This window comes from Neovison vison, chromosome 5 (assembly GCF_020171115.1).
Source record: "Neovison vison isolate M4711 chromosome 5, ASM_NN_V1, whole genome shotgun sequence".
NCBI classification, from domain to species: Eukaryota; Metazoa; Chordata; class Mammalia; order Carnivora; family Mustelidae; genus Neogale; species Neogale vison.
In genome coordinates, this window is record NC_058095.1 from 56,707,003 (window position 1) to 56,724,667 (window position 17,665).

At 52.1% G+C, this 17,665-nt stretch overlaps 1 protein-coding gene across 1 annotated transcript in view; it reads left to right on the top strand.

The window, feature by feature from the left end:
• Positions 1 to 17,665, top strand: part of DNAH2 (dynein axonemal heavy chain 2) — an 81,794-nt gene that overhangs the window by 6,040 nt on the left and 58,089 nt on the right. Inside the window, exons 4-12 of the mRNA XM_044249007.1 lie at positions 649 to 819; positions 9,236 to 9,464; positions 10,046 to 10,156; positions 10,331 to 10,569; positions 11,727 to 11,918; positions 13,540 to 13,745; positions 14,138 to 14,267; positions 14,472 to 14,654; positions 15,431 to 15,645. Coding sequence (XP_044104942.1) covers positions 649 to 819; positions 9,236 to 9,464; positions 10,046 to 10,156; positions 10,331 to 10,569; positions 11,727 to 11,918; positions 13,540 to 13,745; positions 14,138 to 14,267; positions 14,472 to 14,654; positions 15,431 to 15,645 — 1,676 coding nt within the window. The remainder of the gene's footprint in view (positions 1 to 648; positions 820 to 9,235; positions 9,465 to 10,045; positions 10,157 to 10,330; positions 10,570 to 11,726; positions 11,919 to 13,539; positions 13,746 to 14,137; positions 14,268 to 14,471; positions 14,655 to 15,430; positions 15,646 to 17,665) is intronic.

Below are 17,665 nucleotides of genomic sequence, written 5' to 3' on the forward strand. Positions count from 1 at the left end.
AGATCAAGAGCCCTATGTTCCTCTGAATGAGCCAGCCAGGTGCCCCAAGTTTCCTGAATTTATTAGTGGAGCTCTACAGATGAAATTTTCCCAAGTTATCAGTTATAATTTATTTTTCATAGAATTGATGTGTTCTTTGATATTTCCCAGTCTTGTCTTTTCCCCTCCCTTCTTCTTCTCTCCTATGTCAGTTGGCTTTCCCGGGATATCTCCTCTTACTTCGGTACCCCGGAGAGGTTGCGGCCTTATCCTTTTTTGTGGCATGCTATCTTTGCTCCTGGTTGCTTGCTTTAGGCTAATATCCTACAGGTTCCCTTGACTTAGTTTTACTATGAGGTTGAGGATTGCTTGATGATGCGTTTTTACAACCACAGGCATAAAGGAGATCTCTCAGGAAGATACTGTCCCCCACTTTCCCTCTAGTGATCTCGTCTAGTTTTACTTGCAGAAGCAAGGGAATTAGATTGTCTTGTTTCTTTAGAAGCTTGAAGCCTATCACTCAGTTCATTGTCAGCCTTCTGTACACTGTTCCCGGACCTCTCTGACTTCCCGTCTCTGTCTCCCATGTCCTCATGGGCACTTGTGAGTGGGAGAAATGACTCATCCTAACAGCTGTACCTGCCTCAGCTCTCTGCTCTCCTTCTGTAGAAGCCCCTTTTCCGGTCCCGAGCTGTGCTGACGGGACTAGCGGATGCCGTCTGGACAGCGGAGCATGACGCCGTTCTGGAACACTTTGCCCAGGACCCTTCAGAGGTCATCCTCACCATCTACATCGACCCGTATATGGGGCTGAAGCTAGATCTTGGCATGCCTGTGCAGGTGGGTACCCCGCTCCCCGACTCCGAGGCGGCCTGCCAGGGAGCTGAGGGTCGTGCCTATCTGTCTTCTTGGAGTCTTAGCTCCTGGACCGGAGGTCTGTTGAGCCTCATGGTGTGTCAGGAACCCGGATTGGCAGTGGGATACAGAGGAGAAATGAAGTGGGTTTTGGTTTTGGTGATCTCATGGTCTAGTGGGGAAGACGGACATGTACACAATATTGACTGTGTTATGATGCCATGGGCAGGGCTTTATAGGAGCTTGATGGGGGCAACTGAGAGAGCCAGCAGACGGCTTGCGGGGCCTCGGCAACAGAGGTGACATTTCAGTTGGAGAGGAGAGGTAAATAGGGTTTCAGCAAGTCTGGGTAAGAGCTGTTCCGGTAAAGAACACTTTATGTGCAAAGAAGAGATTTGGTATATGATCCTGAAATGGTTGGGGGGGTGCAGTTTGTGGACAGCCTCATAGGTTAGGCTAGTGGTCCGGCCTCGCTCCGGGGAGCTAGAAAAGGGCTGCACGGACTGGGTAGATAACCGTTGACAATGTGGAAGATCCGTTAGCGAGGGATAAACCGCCAGGAGGAAGATGGTTAACGAACAGGTGTACAGTCGAATATTCGCGGTAGGCTCTGGGCGGCAGGGGTACGGGTCGTTATTGTTAAATTCTCATAACTCTCCTACACGTTTGGTGTTTTTTAAATAAAATGTTGGAAAAGAAAGAGGCTTTTGCATTGTTTTTATTGGCAGCACACGTACAAAAATCGAAACGATAAAGAACGCGAGTGCGGCCCAGTGCAGTGACACGACTTGTGGAATGTTCCGGATTAAACAAGAGCAAAAACAGACTGTGGCTTTTTCCTCTCCATGGGCAATCATCAGCTATAAGACGACATGGGAAAAAACAGAAACAAAAAAAGATCCCATTCATAAAAGGAACAAAAATTTGCAAAAATGTGTAGGATTTATATGAAAGAAAGCAACTGTGTTGCAGGCCTTGTCAGAAAATCTGACTACACAGTGAGCCATATCCTGTTTCTAAGTGGGAATCTTGATTATAAAGATCATTCCATCCAAACAAATGTACCATTTTAACGCAACTCCAATCAAAGTGCCACAGTCCCCAGATCTCTTGTGTAAAGATTTTAAGATACCTCCAGAAAAATGCAGGAAAAGGACAAAAGAACACGATGAAGAAGGAAAGTACTGAAGGAGAGCTGTGAATATGGAAATCTCGTATTTAACTGTAGTGATTAAAACAGAGCTGGGGCGCCCGGCAGGCTCAGTTGGTGGAACATGTGAGTCCATCTCAAGGTCATGAGTTCAAGCCCTGTGTTGGGCATGGAGCCTCCATAAAATAAAATTAAATTAATATAAGATAAAACAAAAATAAAACAGAGTTGTCCTGGGCCAGGAATATATATAATATGTACAACATTAAAGACACAAAGTATAGACGCATATATGTAAGCATTTTCTATAAAAATTCCATTTAAAATTCTGTGGGGAAGAATGGATTATTCAATGAATAGGACTGGGAGATTTGGAAAACAAAGTTTTCCATTAAAAATCTATTTAGCGGGGCGCCTGGGTGGCTCAGTGGGTTAAGCCTCTGCCTTCGGCTCAGGTCATGATCCCAGGGTCCTGGGATTCGGCTCAGGTCATGATCCCAGGGTCCTGGGATGGAGCCCCACATCGGGCTGTCTGCTCAGCAGGGAGCCTGCTTCCCTCTCTCTCTCTCTGTGCCTGCCTCTCTGCCTACTTGTGATCTCTGTCTGTCAAATAAATAATAAAAAATCTTAAAAAAAATCTATTTAGCTCGGGTGAGGGGGAAACAAGGAGATGTTGGTCAGAGGGCGTGGAATTTCTGACATCAAAACCAAAGGCAACCAGGCAAAACCAAGCAAGTGGGACCACATCAAATTAAAAAGCTTCTGCCTAGCAAGGCTTTTTCCATCCACAAAATGGAAAGGAACATAAGGCATAGGAGAAAATATGTCCAAATCCTAGCTCTGATAAGAGGTTAATATCCAAAATATATATTTAAAAAAACGTCCCACAACTCAGTGGCAAAAAGAGCAAACAATCTGATAAAAAAATGAGCAGAAGGATTGAAGGGACATTTTTTTTTGAAGAAGACACAGAAATGGCTAACGGGTATTGGAGAAAGCGTTTCAGATCACTCATCAGGGAAATGCAAATAAAAATCACAGTGAGATGCCATCTCCCACCTATTAGAATGGCTGACATCAAAAAGACAAGAGATAACGCATGTTGGAGAAGATGCGGAGAAGGGGGAACCCTCGTGCGCTGTCGGAGGTATTGTAAGCTGCTGCTGCCACTATGGAAAATGGTGTGGCTATTCCTCAAAAATTTAAAAATAGAACCACCCCTATGATCCAGCAATCCACCTCTGGGTACATGACCAAAGGAAATGAAATGACTGCTTCGAGAAGTTCGTTGCGGCGCTATTTACAACAGCCAAGGCATGGAGACAGCCTGAGTGTCTGTTGATGGATGGAAGGATAAACAACATTCTGTCCACATGCAGTGGAATAGTATTCGGCAACGAGAAGGAAAATCTTGCCATTTGCAAAAACCTGATGGAACTTGAGGCCATTATACTAGGTGACATAAGTCAGAAAGACAAATGCTGTAGGATCTCACTTATATGTGGAATCTAGGGAAAAAATAATACTGTGTTATATATGATGTTTACTGAGAGGGTGAATCTTAAGTGTTCTCACTGCGCACACACACACAGGAAAAGACAATGGGACCTCGTGAAATGCTGGATATATGAATTAGCTTGATTATGGTGATCCTTTCACAATGTTTATGTATATCAAAACATAAAGTTGTACCCCTTAAATATATACAGCTTTTTATTTGTCAATTCTGCCTTAATGAAGCTGAAGAAAATTTATTTGGTGTGCTGAAATATACTTAAGATCGCGGACTTCTGGGATACTTTTGGGTATCCAAAAGATCGGTACTTTTGGGATAAGACAGCCCATTGAAAGTTCCTTAAAAAAGTATTACTCTTGATAAAATGGGCAAGAAGTAAAACCAGAAGAAGAAGAAGAGAAGGAGGAGGAGGAAGAGGAAGCGGAGGAAGAGGAAAGAGAAAGAGAAGGACATACCCAAGAGTAGAGAAGAAGTGTGATCTAATCTAATCAACTTAAAAAGGGGGTGACCAATGAAAGGTCTGTGCACTGAGTTAGGGACACCGTCCTCTCCACGGAAATGGTGGACCTCCAGCAAGATGGGGACTTCAGCTGGACATTGAACAACATCTGGAAAGGGAGAAAGATCCCAGTTTTTTTTTTAAGAATTTATTTATTTATTTGACAGAGAGAGATCACAAGTGGGCAGAGAGGCAGGCAGAGAGAGAGAGGAGGAAGCAGTCTCCCTGCTGAGCAGAGAGCCCAATGTGGGGCTCGATCCCAGGACCCTGGGATCATGACCTGAGCCGAAGGCAGTGGCTTTAACCCACTGAGCCACTCAGGCGCCCCAAGCCCAGGTATTTTTAACAAAGATTTTACACTGTCTGAGAATCGCCTTAACCCCCTGTCCATCCCGTCATGTATTCCTCTTAGGCTAGAGAGAAGTGAACAGGACGTAAAAGACCCAGTCCTTTCCCTTTTATTTCGAGGTGGGGAGAAGGAACTGGGCTCTCAGAGCGGGACATCAGGGAGTCACCCAGCAGACGGCAGAGCAGAGCAGGACGGATTCTCGGAGCTGCTCAAGCATGAGGGCAGAAATTACATGGCAACAGGAAGCGTCTTAAATCGAGGGCGAAAACCTGGAACAAAGCAGGCAGAGAACAGGGGAGCAGAAGGAAATCCACCAGCACCAGGTTCCAGTACGACTTACTAAGGGCGTGAATTCAATTTTTCAAACACAGAGAGATGAAATGCTGCCACACAAGAGAGAGATAAAAGGGAGATTGCAGATCTTAGGAAATAAGGCCGCATGCTTGCAAACGTGGGATAGAAACAGCAAGGCACTGACCGGCTGTTGCTGCCAGTGTGAGTTGCCGCAGAAGGGAGGCTCGAGATAATTACAGGGCGTGGGGAAGAGAAAGCCAATGACAACATAATTAGGGAAAAGTTAACGAGACAGGGTGATCTAATACAGAGAGCCCAGGAAGGAAACAATGTAAGTTTCAAGGTAAGATACAAATGATGTCCCAGACCCACAGCAGGAGCTGAATCTGGGGCTTGAAAGCAGGCACTTCCTTCCGCGAAATTTGTTTTGTGACGTGTCATGCCAACACACATCTTAGGCAAGCGCTAAACTCCAAGGAAATCAATTCTTTAGGAACATCACCAACGCGGCCTTCCTGCCAAGAATATTCAACTTGCATCGAATAATGAGGGAACAATCAGAGGAATCCAAATCGAGGCCCATTTTGGAAAACAACCAGCCTGGACCGTTGGAAAGATCAATGCCACGGAGGAAAGACAAAGGCTCGGGGACTGCAGAATTCGAAGGGACTGAGGACAGATGACCATGTGCCATCCTGGGTGGGGTCCAGGGTGGCAGAGAACAGCTGTAGACGACGTTATCTGGACCGCTGGGAGAGCTGAGTATGTCTGGTGTATCGTGTAAGGCATTATAGGAAGTTTAATTTTCTGAGTGTGGTAATGACAGTGTGGGGTATATGGGAGAAGATCCTCATTTCGGGGGGCTGTGTGTTGGCATATTTAAGGGTGCAGTGTGGCGCGACATCTCACTCTCTAATAGCTCGCTGGGGAGAGGGAGAGAGTAAGAGAGTCGCCCTGGAGCACACGTGGGGCAAAACGTGAACAGTTGGTGCATCCAGATGACGGGAATGTTGTTCACTGCACTTTTCTTGCAATTTTTCTGTGCGTTGGAATTATTTTCAAAATAAAAATTTGGGAAAGAATTATTTAGCCCTCTAGTAAAAAATGCAAATGGTCTACCGAGAGGAGGCTGGTGACAGACTTCTCCGATCTCCCGGGAGAACAGCCTCTCAGAGTTCTCCAGAAGGGGCAGTGGGTCCCCGATGTTTTCATTCCCAGCCGGGATGGTCAAATACGAAGGCAACAAGTGTGTCGTCCTTTTCAACCTTGAAAGAACCCTGCCGTATAAAACAGAAATGAAGTAATCAGTGGAAATCTAGTCCCTTCAGCCACGAACCAAACGGGGGTAGGGGGATGGGGGGGCTGCTCAGCTCCGTTGGAAGATTGCGCAACTCTTTATCCCAGGGTTGTGAGTTCGAGCCCCATGTTGGGTAGAGAGACGACTTAAAAATAAAATCTTAAAAAAAAAAAAAATGAACCAAATAAAGAACACGGGAATAGAGAATCTATGAGCATTCAATTCATTTAAGTAAACACCAGTACTAAATGACCACGGGCATTGCTGTTATGCTGTGGCATGCAAATGCCGCCGCTGGAGGGGGTAAATATAACAGAATAACACATGCAGAGCAGGCCCAGGCAGCCCCGGGGTGAGGTGCTGGTGTCCTCGTTTCTCAAAGCAGCCAGGACCTCACATTGAAAGGCAGTGGAAAATGAACCTCAAAAATTCTTAAAGGTTTTTATTTATTTATTTAGAGTGTGCGAGTAGGGGGAGGGGCAGAGGGGAAGAAGCAGATTCTGGGCGGAGTGCAGACCCTACTACTGGGCTCCATCTCATGACCTTGAGCTTGTGACCTGAGCTGAAACCAAGGGTTGGATGCTCAACCTACTGAGCCATGCAGGTGCCTTGAACCTCAATAGTTTTAATAATCTCATATGATTTTAGAAAGAGGTTTTTCAGAAAGAGGTCTCTCTCATTGGTGAAGAAACACTTATTGAAGCTCGGTGATGCCTGTGTTTTAGTCACACTGGAGTCTTTATTCTATTAAATCCAAGTAAGGACGCCTGGTGACTCAGTCGGTGGAGTGTCTGCCTTTGACTCAGGATCCTGGCTGGGATCGAGTCCCGCACTGGGCTCCCCACTCAACGGGGAGTCTACAGCTCCCTCTGCTTTTGCCTGCTGCTCCCCCTACTCGTGGACGCTCTCTTGCTGTCAAAGAAATACAATCTTAAAAAGAAAAGAAAAAAATAAATCCAATTAAAATTAAATATAATATTTTTTAAAAAAAGGTTTTATTTATTTGAGAGAGAGAGAGTGAGAGAGAGAGCATGAGAGGTGAGAAGGTCAGAGGGAGAATCAGACTCCCCATGGAGCTGGGAGCCTGATGTGGGACTCGATCCTGGGATTCTGGGATCATGACCTGAGCTGAAGGCAGCTGCTTAACCAACTGAGCTGCCCAGGCACACTAAATCTAATACTTTTATTTATTTATTTTTTAAAAAAAGATTCTATTTATTTATCTGACACACACACAGAGATCACAAGCAGGCAGAGAGGCAGGCAGAGATAGAGAGGAAGAAGCAGGCTCCCTGCTGAGCAGAGAGCCCGATGTGGGGCTCGATCCCGGGACCCTGAGATTATGACCTGAGCTGAAGGCAAAGGCTTTTTTTTTTTTTAAAAGGATTTTATTTATTTACTTGACAGAGACAGAGAATCACAAGTAGTCAGAGAGGCAGGCAGAGAGAGAGGAAGAAGCAGGCTCCCCGCTGAGCAGAGAGCCCGATGCGGGGCTCGAACCCAGGACCCTGAGATCATGACTTGAGCCAAAGGCAGAGGCTTTAACCCACTGAGCCACCCAGGCACCCCTGAAGGCAAAGGCTTAACCCGCTGAGCCACCCAGGTGTCCCTAAATCTAATACTTTTAATAAAAAACAGCACAATCCTATTCTGCAATGACCTTTAATTTGTTCTGTACGTGTCGGTCTGTCGAAAGATGTCTAGAATAACATTTTATGTAAAGCGAACAGCATTGTGTCCGGGTGGTGGAATTTGAGATGACAGTTTAGCTGTAATCCTCTTCTGTATTTCAGTTATCTATAATACATGTACGTCATTTTTTAAATGACAAGGCTTCATTTTTGTTTAGTTTATTTTTATTTTTAAATATTTTGTTTATTTGACAGAAAGACACAACAAAAGAGGGAACACAAGCAGGAGGAGTGGGAGAGGGAGAAGCAGGCTCCCCGCTGAGCAGGGAGCCTGATGCGGGACTTGATCCTAGGATCCTGGGATCAGGACCTGAGCCAGAGGCAGCCACATAACGTCTGAACCACCCAGGCGCCCTTAAGGCTTCATTTTTAAATGCTAAGGCTTTATTCCTTCTTTTTTTTTTTTTTTTTTTAAAGATTTTATTTATTTATTTGACAGAGAGAGACACAGTGAGAGAGGGAACACAGGCAGAGGGAGTGGGAGAGGGAGAAGCAGGCTTCTGGCTGAAGCAGAGAGCCTGATGTGGCGCTCAATCCCAGCACTTTGGGATCATGACCTGAGTTGAAGGCAGACACCTAAAAACTGAGCCACCCAGGCGCCCCTAAACACTAAGACTTTAAAGATTTTATTTTCGAGTACTCTCTACACCCAGCGTGGGGCTCGAACTCATGACCCTGAGACCAAGACTCGCCTGCTCTTCTCACTGAGCTGGCCAGGCACCCCAAGAGTCTGTTTCTTGGTTTCTCTCTCACACTTTTTTCCCTTTCCTCATTTGTTTTGTTTCTTAAATACCATCCATGAGTGAAATCATATGGCATTACATATGTATATCATTTTAACAGAAATAATGGTGTTAAGCTTAAAAAAAAAAAACCTCAAATGCCAAAATTTAACTCTGGGTAGTGGGAGGATGGGTGATTATTAAATTTCTTCTTTGTACTTTATTTTCATTATTAAAAATCACACAAATTACAAAGAATTGGTACAAAAGCAGGCACACACGAGAAGTGAATCTGATCTTCAGGAGGAATGGCCTTTCTAGGCATGTAGAAGTCAGGAACTTTAAGGGGATAACAGGAAGGTCACACCGTTTCTGAATGTGAACACCAGCACCAGCCACACAGAGTCACCAGAAACCAGACTGAGGGATGAATGAGACATTGGGTGGCAGGAGTGTGCCACCGAAATGGGAGACCCTGGACAGCCGCCTCTGACCTCCTTTCTTTCTTGTTCCTGCCCTTCCTATGGCTAAAAGGGCTTCCTCCATTCTATCCTTTTCCTTCCATCCAACCCGCCCAACATTCACTGAGCATCTAACATGTCCCAGTCAACATGCGAGGTCCTGGAGTCAAGCAGGGCAGAGCACACAGTCCCTACCTTCAAGGCGTGCTCTCTGCATTTCCTCCCCACTGGTCTGGGTCTGGACTCCGCTGTGTCCCCGAAAGAAACAGGAAGCCCCTCACGCTTCATTTAGCGAAGGATCAGGATAGGCTAAGGGGATGGGACGAAGTACTCAGCCAGGCGTTCCTGACGGGCACCCCAGATTCCGCTGGGTGCCATGCGGGGGCTGGAGAACGATCTCCCGTCTACTGTCTTCCGCGCAGACCCAGAACCAGATTGTCTACTTCATTCGCTGCACACCGGTTCCCATCACCCCAGAGAACTTTGAGGCAACTGTGCAGTTTGGGACCGTGCGGGGCTCCTACATCCCAGCCCTGCTGCGGCTGCTCAGTGGGGTCTTTGCCCCCCAGATCTTTACAAACACGACCTGGCCTGAGAGCATCCGGAATCATTTTGCTTCTCATCTGCACAGATTCTTGGCCTGCCTGACAGGTGAGCAGAAAACCTCAAGGGCCTCGTTTCTCTCCGGTGTCGCGCCAACAGGAGGGCAAAGGAGGTGGGTGGGAGCATCGTCCTGGGGACCCGTGCGCCGTGGCGCAGAGAAGGCACCGTATGTGCTTGTTGAACGAGTGGCTCAGGGAGCAGAACTTGCCTTCCAGCACAGATGCAGTTTTCTGCTGTAGAAAGTGGGCCAGACCTGCCCAAAAGTAGAGTTGGATATTTCCAAGAGTACACGTGGGGTAAGGGGAGATGCAGGTGGAGGGGGGGTGGTTCTTGGGGAGAGGGCGTGTGTCACACCAGAGAATGTGGAGGACATGGTACAGCTCTTTGACCTTATTTTGCAATCATCTCTTATTTTACCTCAGTGAGGGTTCCCTCTTGCCTTCTGTCATTTTCCCTCTTGATAGCCAACCCTCGCCCCCCACCCCGAAAAATGCTGAGTCATCGTTTCTTTTGGCGGGTCTCCTGAAATCCACCATCCTAGCGGGCTCCAGTTGGTGAGCTGTGATTGCGGCTGGGGTGGCATGAACTTACCCCCTCTGTGAACTTCCGCGGTCCTGTCCTGTCCTTAGATACTCGGTACAAACTGGAGGGGCACACTGTGCTCTATATTCCTGCGGAGGCCATGAACGTGGCGCCCGAGGTGGTGGTGAAGGACAAGGAGCTGGTACAGCGGCTGGAGAGTGAGTGGCCGGCAGTGCCAGGGTGTCGCGGGTGCTCGGGGAGAGGAGAGGGCCTGATGCAGAGAAAGGGGCTGGGTTAGGAGGGCTGCGTCACTGTCAGTCAGTGACAGAGGGAAGGACATGACTGGGGAGCAGCACAGAGAAGTGCAAGGGGTTTTGCACTCTCCCCCGCAGCCTCCATGATCCACTGGACCCGGCAGATAAAGGAGGTGCTCAATGCCCAGGAGTCTGTGGAGACGGGAGAAAATTTAGGTCCGCTGGAGGAGATTGAGTTCTGGCGCAACCGGTGCATGGACCTGTCCGGCATCAGTAAGCAGCTGGTGAAGGATGGCGTGAAGCACATTGAGTCCATCCTGCGTCTTGCCAAGTCCTCCTACCTGGCGCCCTTTATGAAGCTGGCCCAGCAGATCCAGGTGCGTGAGCAGGCCCAAGGACGGAGGCTTAGCACCGTGGGGTTAGTGGTGGAGACGGCTGTTAGTTGGGTGCAAGCAGAGGGAGCCAGTGGAGTCCTCCATGGTAGAGGTGGGCCCCCAGTGTTTGGACCTGCACTTGGGGAGGGTACAAATGTGGTGGGACGCGGGGTCCCAGGGAGCTCACGGAGTAGGTAGGGATACTCCAGCCTGCAGGGAGCATCCTCCGTGAGCCCATGCCCTATAGTCTGGCTCAGAAAACTAGGCTTGCACAAAGCAGGACCCCCAGATGGCATGGGGTCAAAGGGGAACCCATAGTGGCCAGCCAAGAGAACTGTAAGATAAATACACAAAACACAGATTCGAGGGGTGCCTGGGGGGCTCAGTCGGTTGGGTGTCTGTCTTCGACTCGCCACATGATCCCGGGGTCCTGGGATCGAACCCTGTATCGGGCTCGCTGCTTGGAGGACAGCCTGCTTCTCCCTCTCCCTCTGCTGCTCTCCTGCTTCTGCTTTCTCTCTCTCTGTCAAATGAATAGATGGAATCTTAAAACAAACAAAAAAGAATGGACTGGCACATCATCATATAAAATATCAACAAAAAAATAAATTCAGTCAAGTACGACAAGCTGATTGTGTTAGTGCTGGGGACAGCAGCAGGCAGGGTGCTCTGCAGAATGCAGGTGGGGAGAGATGGAGTGCTTCCCTCGCCCGGCGGGATGTGGCTGGCGGGGGGAGTAAGGGAGCTGAGCCACAGCAGGTAGAGAAGTCTAGAAGCCTGGCAGAGAACAGGGTGGTGAAGGAGGCTGGGTGAAACGGGGTGAGTGGGGGTGCTGGTGAGTACAGACCTCGTGTGGGGTTCTGACACCGGCTGGGGAACTGGAGGAGTGGACACAAAGCTCGAGCTAATGGGGTCTAACGGGAGGACAGCCTCACTGTGAGGAGTCACAGGGACATCATGGTGGCAACTAGCTCTCAAGTGAGGGAGGAGAGCTGGGTGCCCCGGTCTGGCGGCCCCGCAGAGCTGAGACGCTCGCTCCTAGGTTTCGAGAGAGGCCGCTCAGGGCGGGTACCCACCTCTCCCCATGGGTTAGGGGTGCTTGCTTTGAACGGTTCTTGCCCACGGCCAAGTCTGCTCTTCCTGTCCTTCCTCACCGCCAGGATGGTTCCCGGCAAGCGCAGTCGAACCTGACGTTTTTGTCAATCCTGAAGGAGCCCTATCAGGAGTTGGCCTACATGCGGCCCAGGGACATCTGCAGTAAACTCCCCAAGCTCATCAATCTCATCCGCATCATCTGGGTCAACTCTCCACACTACAACACGCGGGAGAGGCTGACCTCCCTCTTCCGGAAGGTGTGTGTGTGTGCAGGGCGGTGGGGTGTGGGGGGCACGAGCAGATTAGCTGGAGACCTGGAGGTTCACGCAGTGATTTCACACCCGCAGTAGGAAGCGTGTGGTGAAAGGGGCGAGGAGGGTTCAGAGGTCAGACAAAGACTGTGGGCTTCTGCCAGCTTCTCCCACCCTAGCGTGCTCCGGGTTGGGGCCTGGGCTGGACAGCTTGCTTCAGGATGGGGTAGCCAAGGCGGAAAGACGGCCTTTGAGAAGGGGGGAAGCACGGCAGGGGAGGAGGGGAGGATGGACCCCAGGCTGAGTGCTCGCTGGGAAGTGAGCTGGGCTGAGTTGGGGGGTGCAGGTAGAGCCCCAGGGGTTCCCCCCACGCCTGCTGGATATCAGGAGTGCAATCAAGCCTGGGAGGCTGAGACCCGAGGCCTGAGGCTGGTGGGGAGACTCGGGCTGCGAGCAGGGGCTGTCCATCCCTCCTGCAGATGAGCAATGAGATCATTCGCTTGTGCTGCCATGCCATCTCTCTGGACCGCATCTTCGAGGGCTATGTCACTTCCAGCAGGGAGGACTTGCAGGGCTGTATCACCTGCTGTCAGGCCTGGAAAGATCACTACCTGCGGGCCGTGCAGATGCATACCCAGTGAGACGTGGTCCCCCGTCTCTAACCCCCACGGTTCCTTCCGAGGCTGGAGTGGCCCCTCTCCCTTGCACTTTTCAAAAGCCTACGGATTCCGCTTCCCTAGGCCTGGTCCCCATTTCCTATCTGGGTATAGCTGTCCTAGCTCCCGGCCCTCCGTTCTGCTGCTTCTAGTAACCGTCCTCCCCGAAATTCCATCACGTGCAAACCTTCTTCCCGAACGGAGATGCTTGTCTGCTCATCTTGCCTTTTATCCTCAGTTCCGCAGGAGGGCTGCATCTTGGGGTCCCTTTTTCTAAGCCCCCCTCCTTAGACTCCTGGTGCTAGCTTTGCATAGGGAGGCTGGTCCCTGGCATCCCTCCGCCTGCATTCGGTCTGTTTTTCTGCAAACGCAGGTTCTCTAGCCGGGGCTGGGTGCTGGATCAGACCAGCATATTCGCCCAGGTGGACGCCTTTGTGCAGCGCTGCAAGGACCTCACTGAGGTGGGCAGACCGGGGTGGGGGGGGAGGCAGAGCAGAGTCCCAGGGGGCTCTGGACCCTGCCGGGGGCTGGGCGGGAGGGGCACGGTCCCTGCAGGCTCTTTCCCGGGACTGTGTAGACTGTTGCCGGTCTCAGGGCCCTGGTATCTTGCCATTCATTCGTTGGCCAAAGCTCCTTCCGCAGCTCCTTGCTCCTGGTGGTCCTCCCTGGTGTTGTATTTATTTATTTTTAAAAAAGATTTTATTTATTTATTTGACAGACAGAGATCACAAGTAGGCAGGGCAGCAGGCAGAGAGAGAGGGAAGCGGGCTCCCCACTGAGCAGAGAGCCCGATGCGGGGCTCGATCCCAGGACCCTGGGATCATGACCTGAGCTGAAGGCACAGGCTTACCCAATGAGCCACCCAGGTGCCCCATCCCTGGTGTTTTAGACACTCCAAGCCAGCCGGAGTGCCCAGGCCCGACAAGGTCAGAAGAGGGAGCAGCGTCCCCCTCACGCGGGCCTCGTTTCAGGTGTGCGACTGCCAGTACCACTTCGCCCGCTGGGAAGACGGCCAGCAGGCTCCGCTCCCCTGTTTCTTCGGGGCCCAGGGGCCCCAGATCACGCGGAACTTGCTGGAGATTGAGGACATCTTTCAGAAGTATCTCAATATGCTGCGGGCTGTCCGCGGGGGCATCCTGGACGTGAAGAACACGTCCTGGCATGAGGACTACAACAGGTGGGGGGCCGGGCTGCTGGGCAGGGAGCAGGGAGGGAGGCAGGGGGGCAAGCGCCGAGCAGCGCGTGCAGGTGGCAAAGCTGGACAGGAAGGAGCCGCTGCTCAGACGCAGGGTCCGGGCTGGAGTCCCCCTGGGCGGCGTGCTGCTAGGTGGCTCCGGCAGCCCGTCCCTCCGTCAGGCCCGTCGCCTCGTCTAACAAAGCCAGCGATGGAACCCGTGGCACTGAGTCATTCTGGGGCGCAGACGATGAATGCACCTGTGCCTGGCACAGGGTGGGGGGGTCGCCCTTGGCGGGCGCTGGGGATTCTTATTTGGGGGCAGGGGGCGCGGGTTGTCCTCTGAGCCCGCAGCGGTGCCGCCCGTCGGTCCCCACACTCCTCTGCCGGTGTAGGTTTCGTAATGGAGTCAAGGACCTGGAGGTGATGACTCAGAACCTGATCACCTCTGCCTTTGAGTTAGTCCGGGACGTGGAGCAGGGAGTGCTGCTGCTGGACACCTTCCACAGGCTGGCCACGCGGGAGGTGCCACTGCCCTCCCGGCCCCGCCCCCGCCGCCTCCTCCCGCGCCCCCTGTGCGCCCTTCAGTCCCAGCCCCCTGTGTGCCCTTCCCCACATCGTCTGCTCCCCATGTGTCCCTGTCCTGATGGCTAGGGACCATGCCTCCCTGCGGCCTGGGGAGGGGGTGGGACCTCCAGGCCCCATGGTCAGGCCCCTCCCCTTCCTCAGGCCATCAAGCGCACTTACGACAAGAAGGCGGTGGATCTCTACATGCTGTTCAACAGCGAGCTGGCCCTGGTGAACCGCGAGCTGAGCAAGAAATGGCTGTACCTGGAGCCCTACAGGGCCCAGTACTCGGGGCAGGCATACTGGATGCGGATCCTACGGCATCGCATCGACAGGGTCATGAACGTGAGCGCTCGGGGAGCCCGTGGAGGTCGTGCACTGTGCCACAGGCCCGCAGGGGTGGGACGTGGGGGGACTGCCCCCCCAAGTTTCCCCAAGAGTCTTCCTGAGGGGCCGGGGGAGGGGAGCACCAGTGCCGGGGTGGGGGCGGCCACGGCTTCCGAGGTTCATGATGGCAGGTGTGGTTGGCGGACACGGGTCCTGGCAAGCATTGGCCATCAGGGCGAGGAGGAGGAGTAGGGTCGGCCTCCAGGAAGCTGGGCCACCAAGAGGAGTACGTACAAGCCCACGATCCAGAGACCTGGACAGGCCCCATGAGGGCCTTGTCCTGCTACAAGAACCGCACAAGGAAACAGGAGAAAATGCCCCGAAAGGCCTTTTGGGGAATGTAGTTTGCAGGCTACCGAGGGGTCTGGTGTTGTGTAATTGGTTCTGGGTGAGAATAAGGTGTCTTCCCAGTGTCTGAGCTTGGACCGTGGTGACCAAGGGCTCATACTGGATTTCAGCCTCATCCCTCTCCAACCCTCACATCCTGTAACGTCCTTTCTTTGCCACCTTTTGCTGAGCTGAACCTCTGCTTCCCTTCATGTTGGGACTCTGTCTCTCTTGTGCCCCGGTGTCCTCCTATCACCCTGCTGTGTGGCCCCCGCGACCCGCCCCCCCGAGTGATCAGAGCGGGCCTCCCCGGTGAGCCGCAGGCCTGATCGGTGCGTGGTGTGGGAGACCGGACGGCGAGGGACGGTGGCTCGTGGGCTCCGGCCACCCATTGTCCCTCCCCTCAGTGTCTTTCCAGTGCCCACTTCCTGCCTCACATCGGAAGTGGAGAGGAGAGTGCGCACACTTACCAGCAGATGGTTCAGGCCATCGACGAACTGGTCCGGAAAACCTTCCAAGACTGGACGCTAACACTGGACAAGGACTGCATCCGGCGGCTGGACACGCCGCTGTTACGAGTCAGCCAGGAGAAGCCGGGCATGCTGGACGTCAACTTTGACAAGTACGAGACCCAGTGGGACTCCTTGCCCCGTTGAGCGTGTCCCCCGCTCACCCCAGAGCACAACTGCTGTCTCTTGGTTCCACGTGCCTGCTGTTCTGGTTTCCAACTCTCGTGGGCCGCAGAAGGGGGAACACCACTGCTGCTGACCTCTGATTCCACCGCCCTTGGTTCTCCAAAGTAACAGGTTCATCCCAGGGACCCACCGGCCCCGTGATGTAGGTGTGCGGCCACTAGATGGCCTCGGAGGCCCAGCTAAGTCACCCTGGCCACAGGTGAAGACCTGGCAGGGTTGGCGGGTCACGCTGTCTCCCACAGCTTTCCAGGTAGGACATTTTCAGGTTCCAGTCCCTTACTGCGTGACTGATTCCCGTATTTGCACCGGGAGGGCCTTCCCTACGCTGGGACCCGAGGTAGGCGCCGGGACTGTGTGGATGGCAGAGCCCTGGCCCTCGGCCGCGCTTCCGCGAGCTGTGAGAAGCAGAAGAGAAAACGAAGGAAGGCGCTCTGTAAGACATCTGTCTACAGAGATTGCACGCCTTCTGGTGACAGTTTTTCCTAGTTGGAAGGAAATCACTTTCCACTTGATTGCTTTTGGCTCTCGGTCGTCATCAGCTGGGCCCTGGAAGACGAGCTGCCTCCCGGGCTCCCGGGCTTGTTGTGTTGGCTTTGACTCTTAGGCCGTCTTGATCTGCTGGGCCCGGGAAGGAGGGGCTTTGCTAGAAAAGGCCTGGGGGGAAATGGAGGCCAGGGGACAGGGGGCACCAGGGCGGGAGGACACGTCATGGTGGTGGGACCGGGGTGCGGAGGCAGTGCCGCGTGTCAGAGGAGGCGGAGGCCTTTGTGAGAAAGACAGAGACGTTGGAGGCGGAGATCCATCCTTGGCCCGGCCGTGTGTCAGAGAGCGGCCCTGACAAGGCCCGTGGGTTCTGGAGGGATGGCCAAGCCGTAGCCCATCCCAATGGCTCCGTAAGTCAACACTCTTGAGTTTGGGGGGACAGAAGACGAGGCCGGTATTACCCTCGCTGGGACATTGTGCAAGACACACTGTCCCACCGAGCAGGGTGCTCCCCAAGGTGCTGTGCTTGGAGTGACCCTGCGACAGACAGACGGATGGACGCACTTGTAGTGACACTGACATGAATGTGCACAGCCTAGAAGCTGCCTTGTTCCTCTGGAATCAGAGGGTTGTATCCCAGCGACAGAACGGTTAGCACTATTGGTCTGCATTTACATCTTAAGTTGAGAGGAGACAGGGGTCCAGCAAGAGGCGAAGCATGTCAGCCTCACTGTCAGCCACTGGCGGGCTGAGAGGTGGCCTGGGGCGGCCGTGCCTCCTCCCAGTCCTCGGGGCTGAGTCTGAACCCTGGGGTCCTCAGGCATCACCGTGTGACCTCGGGCTGCTACGGAATTCCTCTAAGCCCAGTTTCCTTATCCTTATCCTTTTTTATCAAAAAATCCTTCTCTGAGCTTGTCACCCTGCACGATAGCATGTGTGGAAGTCCTCACGCAGCCCAAACAGTCCACAAACCTGATTTCCCTCCAAAGGAACTGCCTCGAAAAGCTGTGGGAACACAAGAACGTTTCCAGCAGATTTAGCAAGGTGATAGGGTTGCTCTGTAAATGCTCTGCATCATCTTTTTTTTTTTTTTTAATTTTAAAAAGATTTTATTTATTTATTTGACAGAGATCACAAGTAGGCAGGGCAGCAGGCAGAGAGAGAGGGAAGCGGGCTCCCCACTGAGCAGAGAGCCCGATGCGGGGCTCAATCCCAGGACCCTGGGATCATGACCTGAGCCGAAGGCAGAGGCTTTAACCCACTGAGCCACCCAGGCGCCCCTGTATCATCATTAAAAAAAAAAAAAAATGGTAATTTTTACAACAGTTTAATCTTTTACAAAGGGTGATCTAAGGCCCATGTTACAGAACTCTGAAGTTACACCAGGGTAGAGAGGGGACAGTCGGGCTCCCCGGCTGTGACTCAGTTTCTCTCCAAGGAGTCTGTGTCACTAGTTTCTTGGGG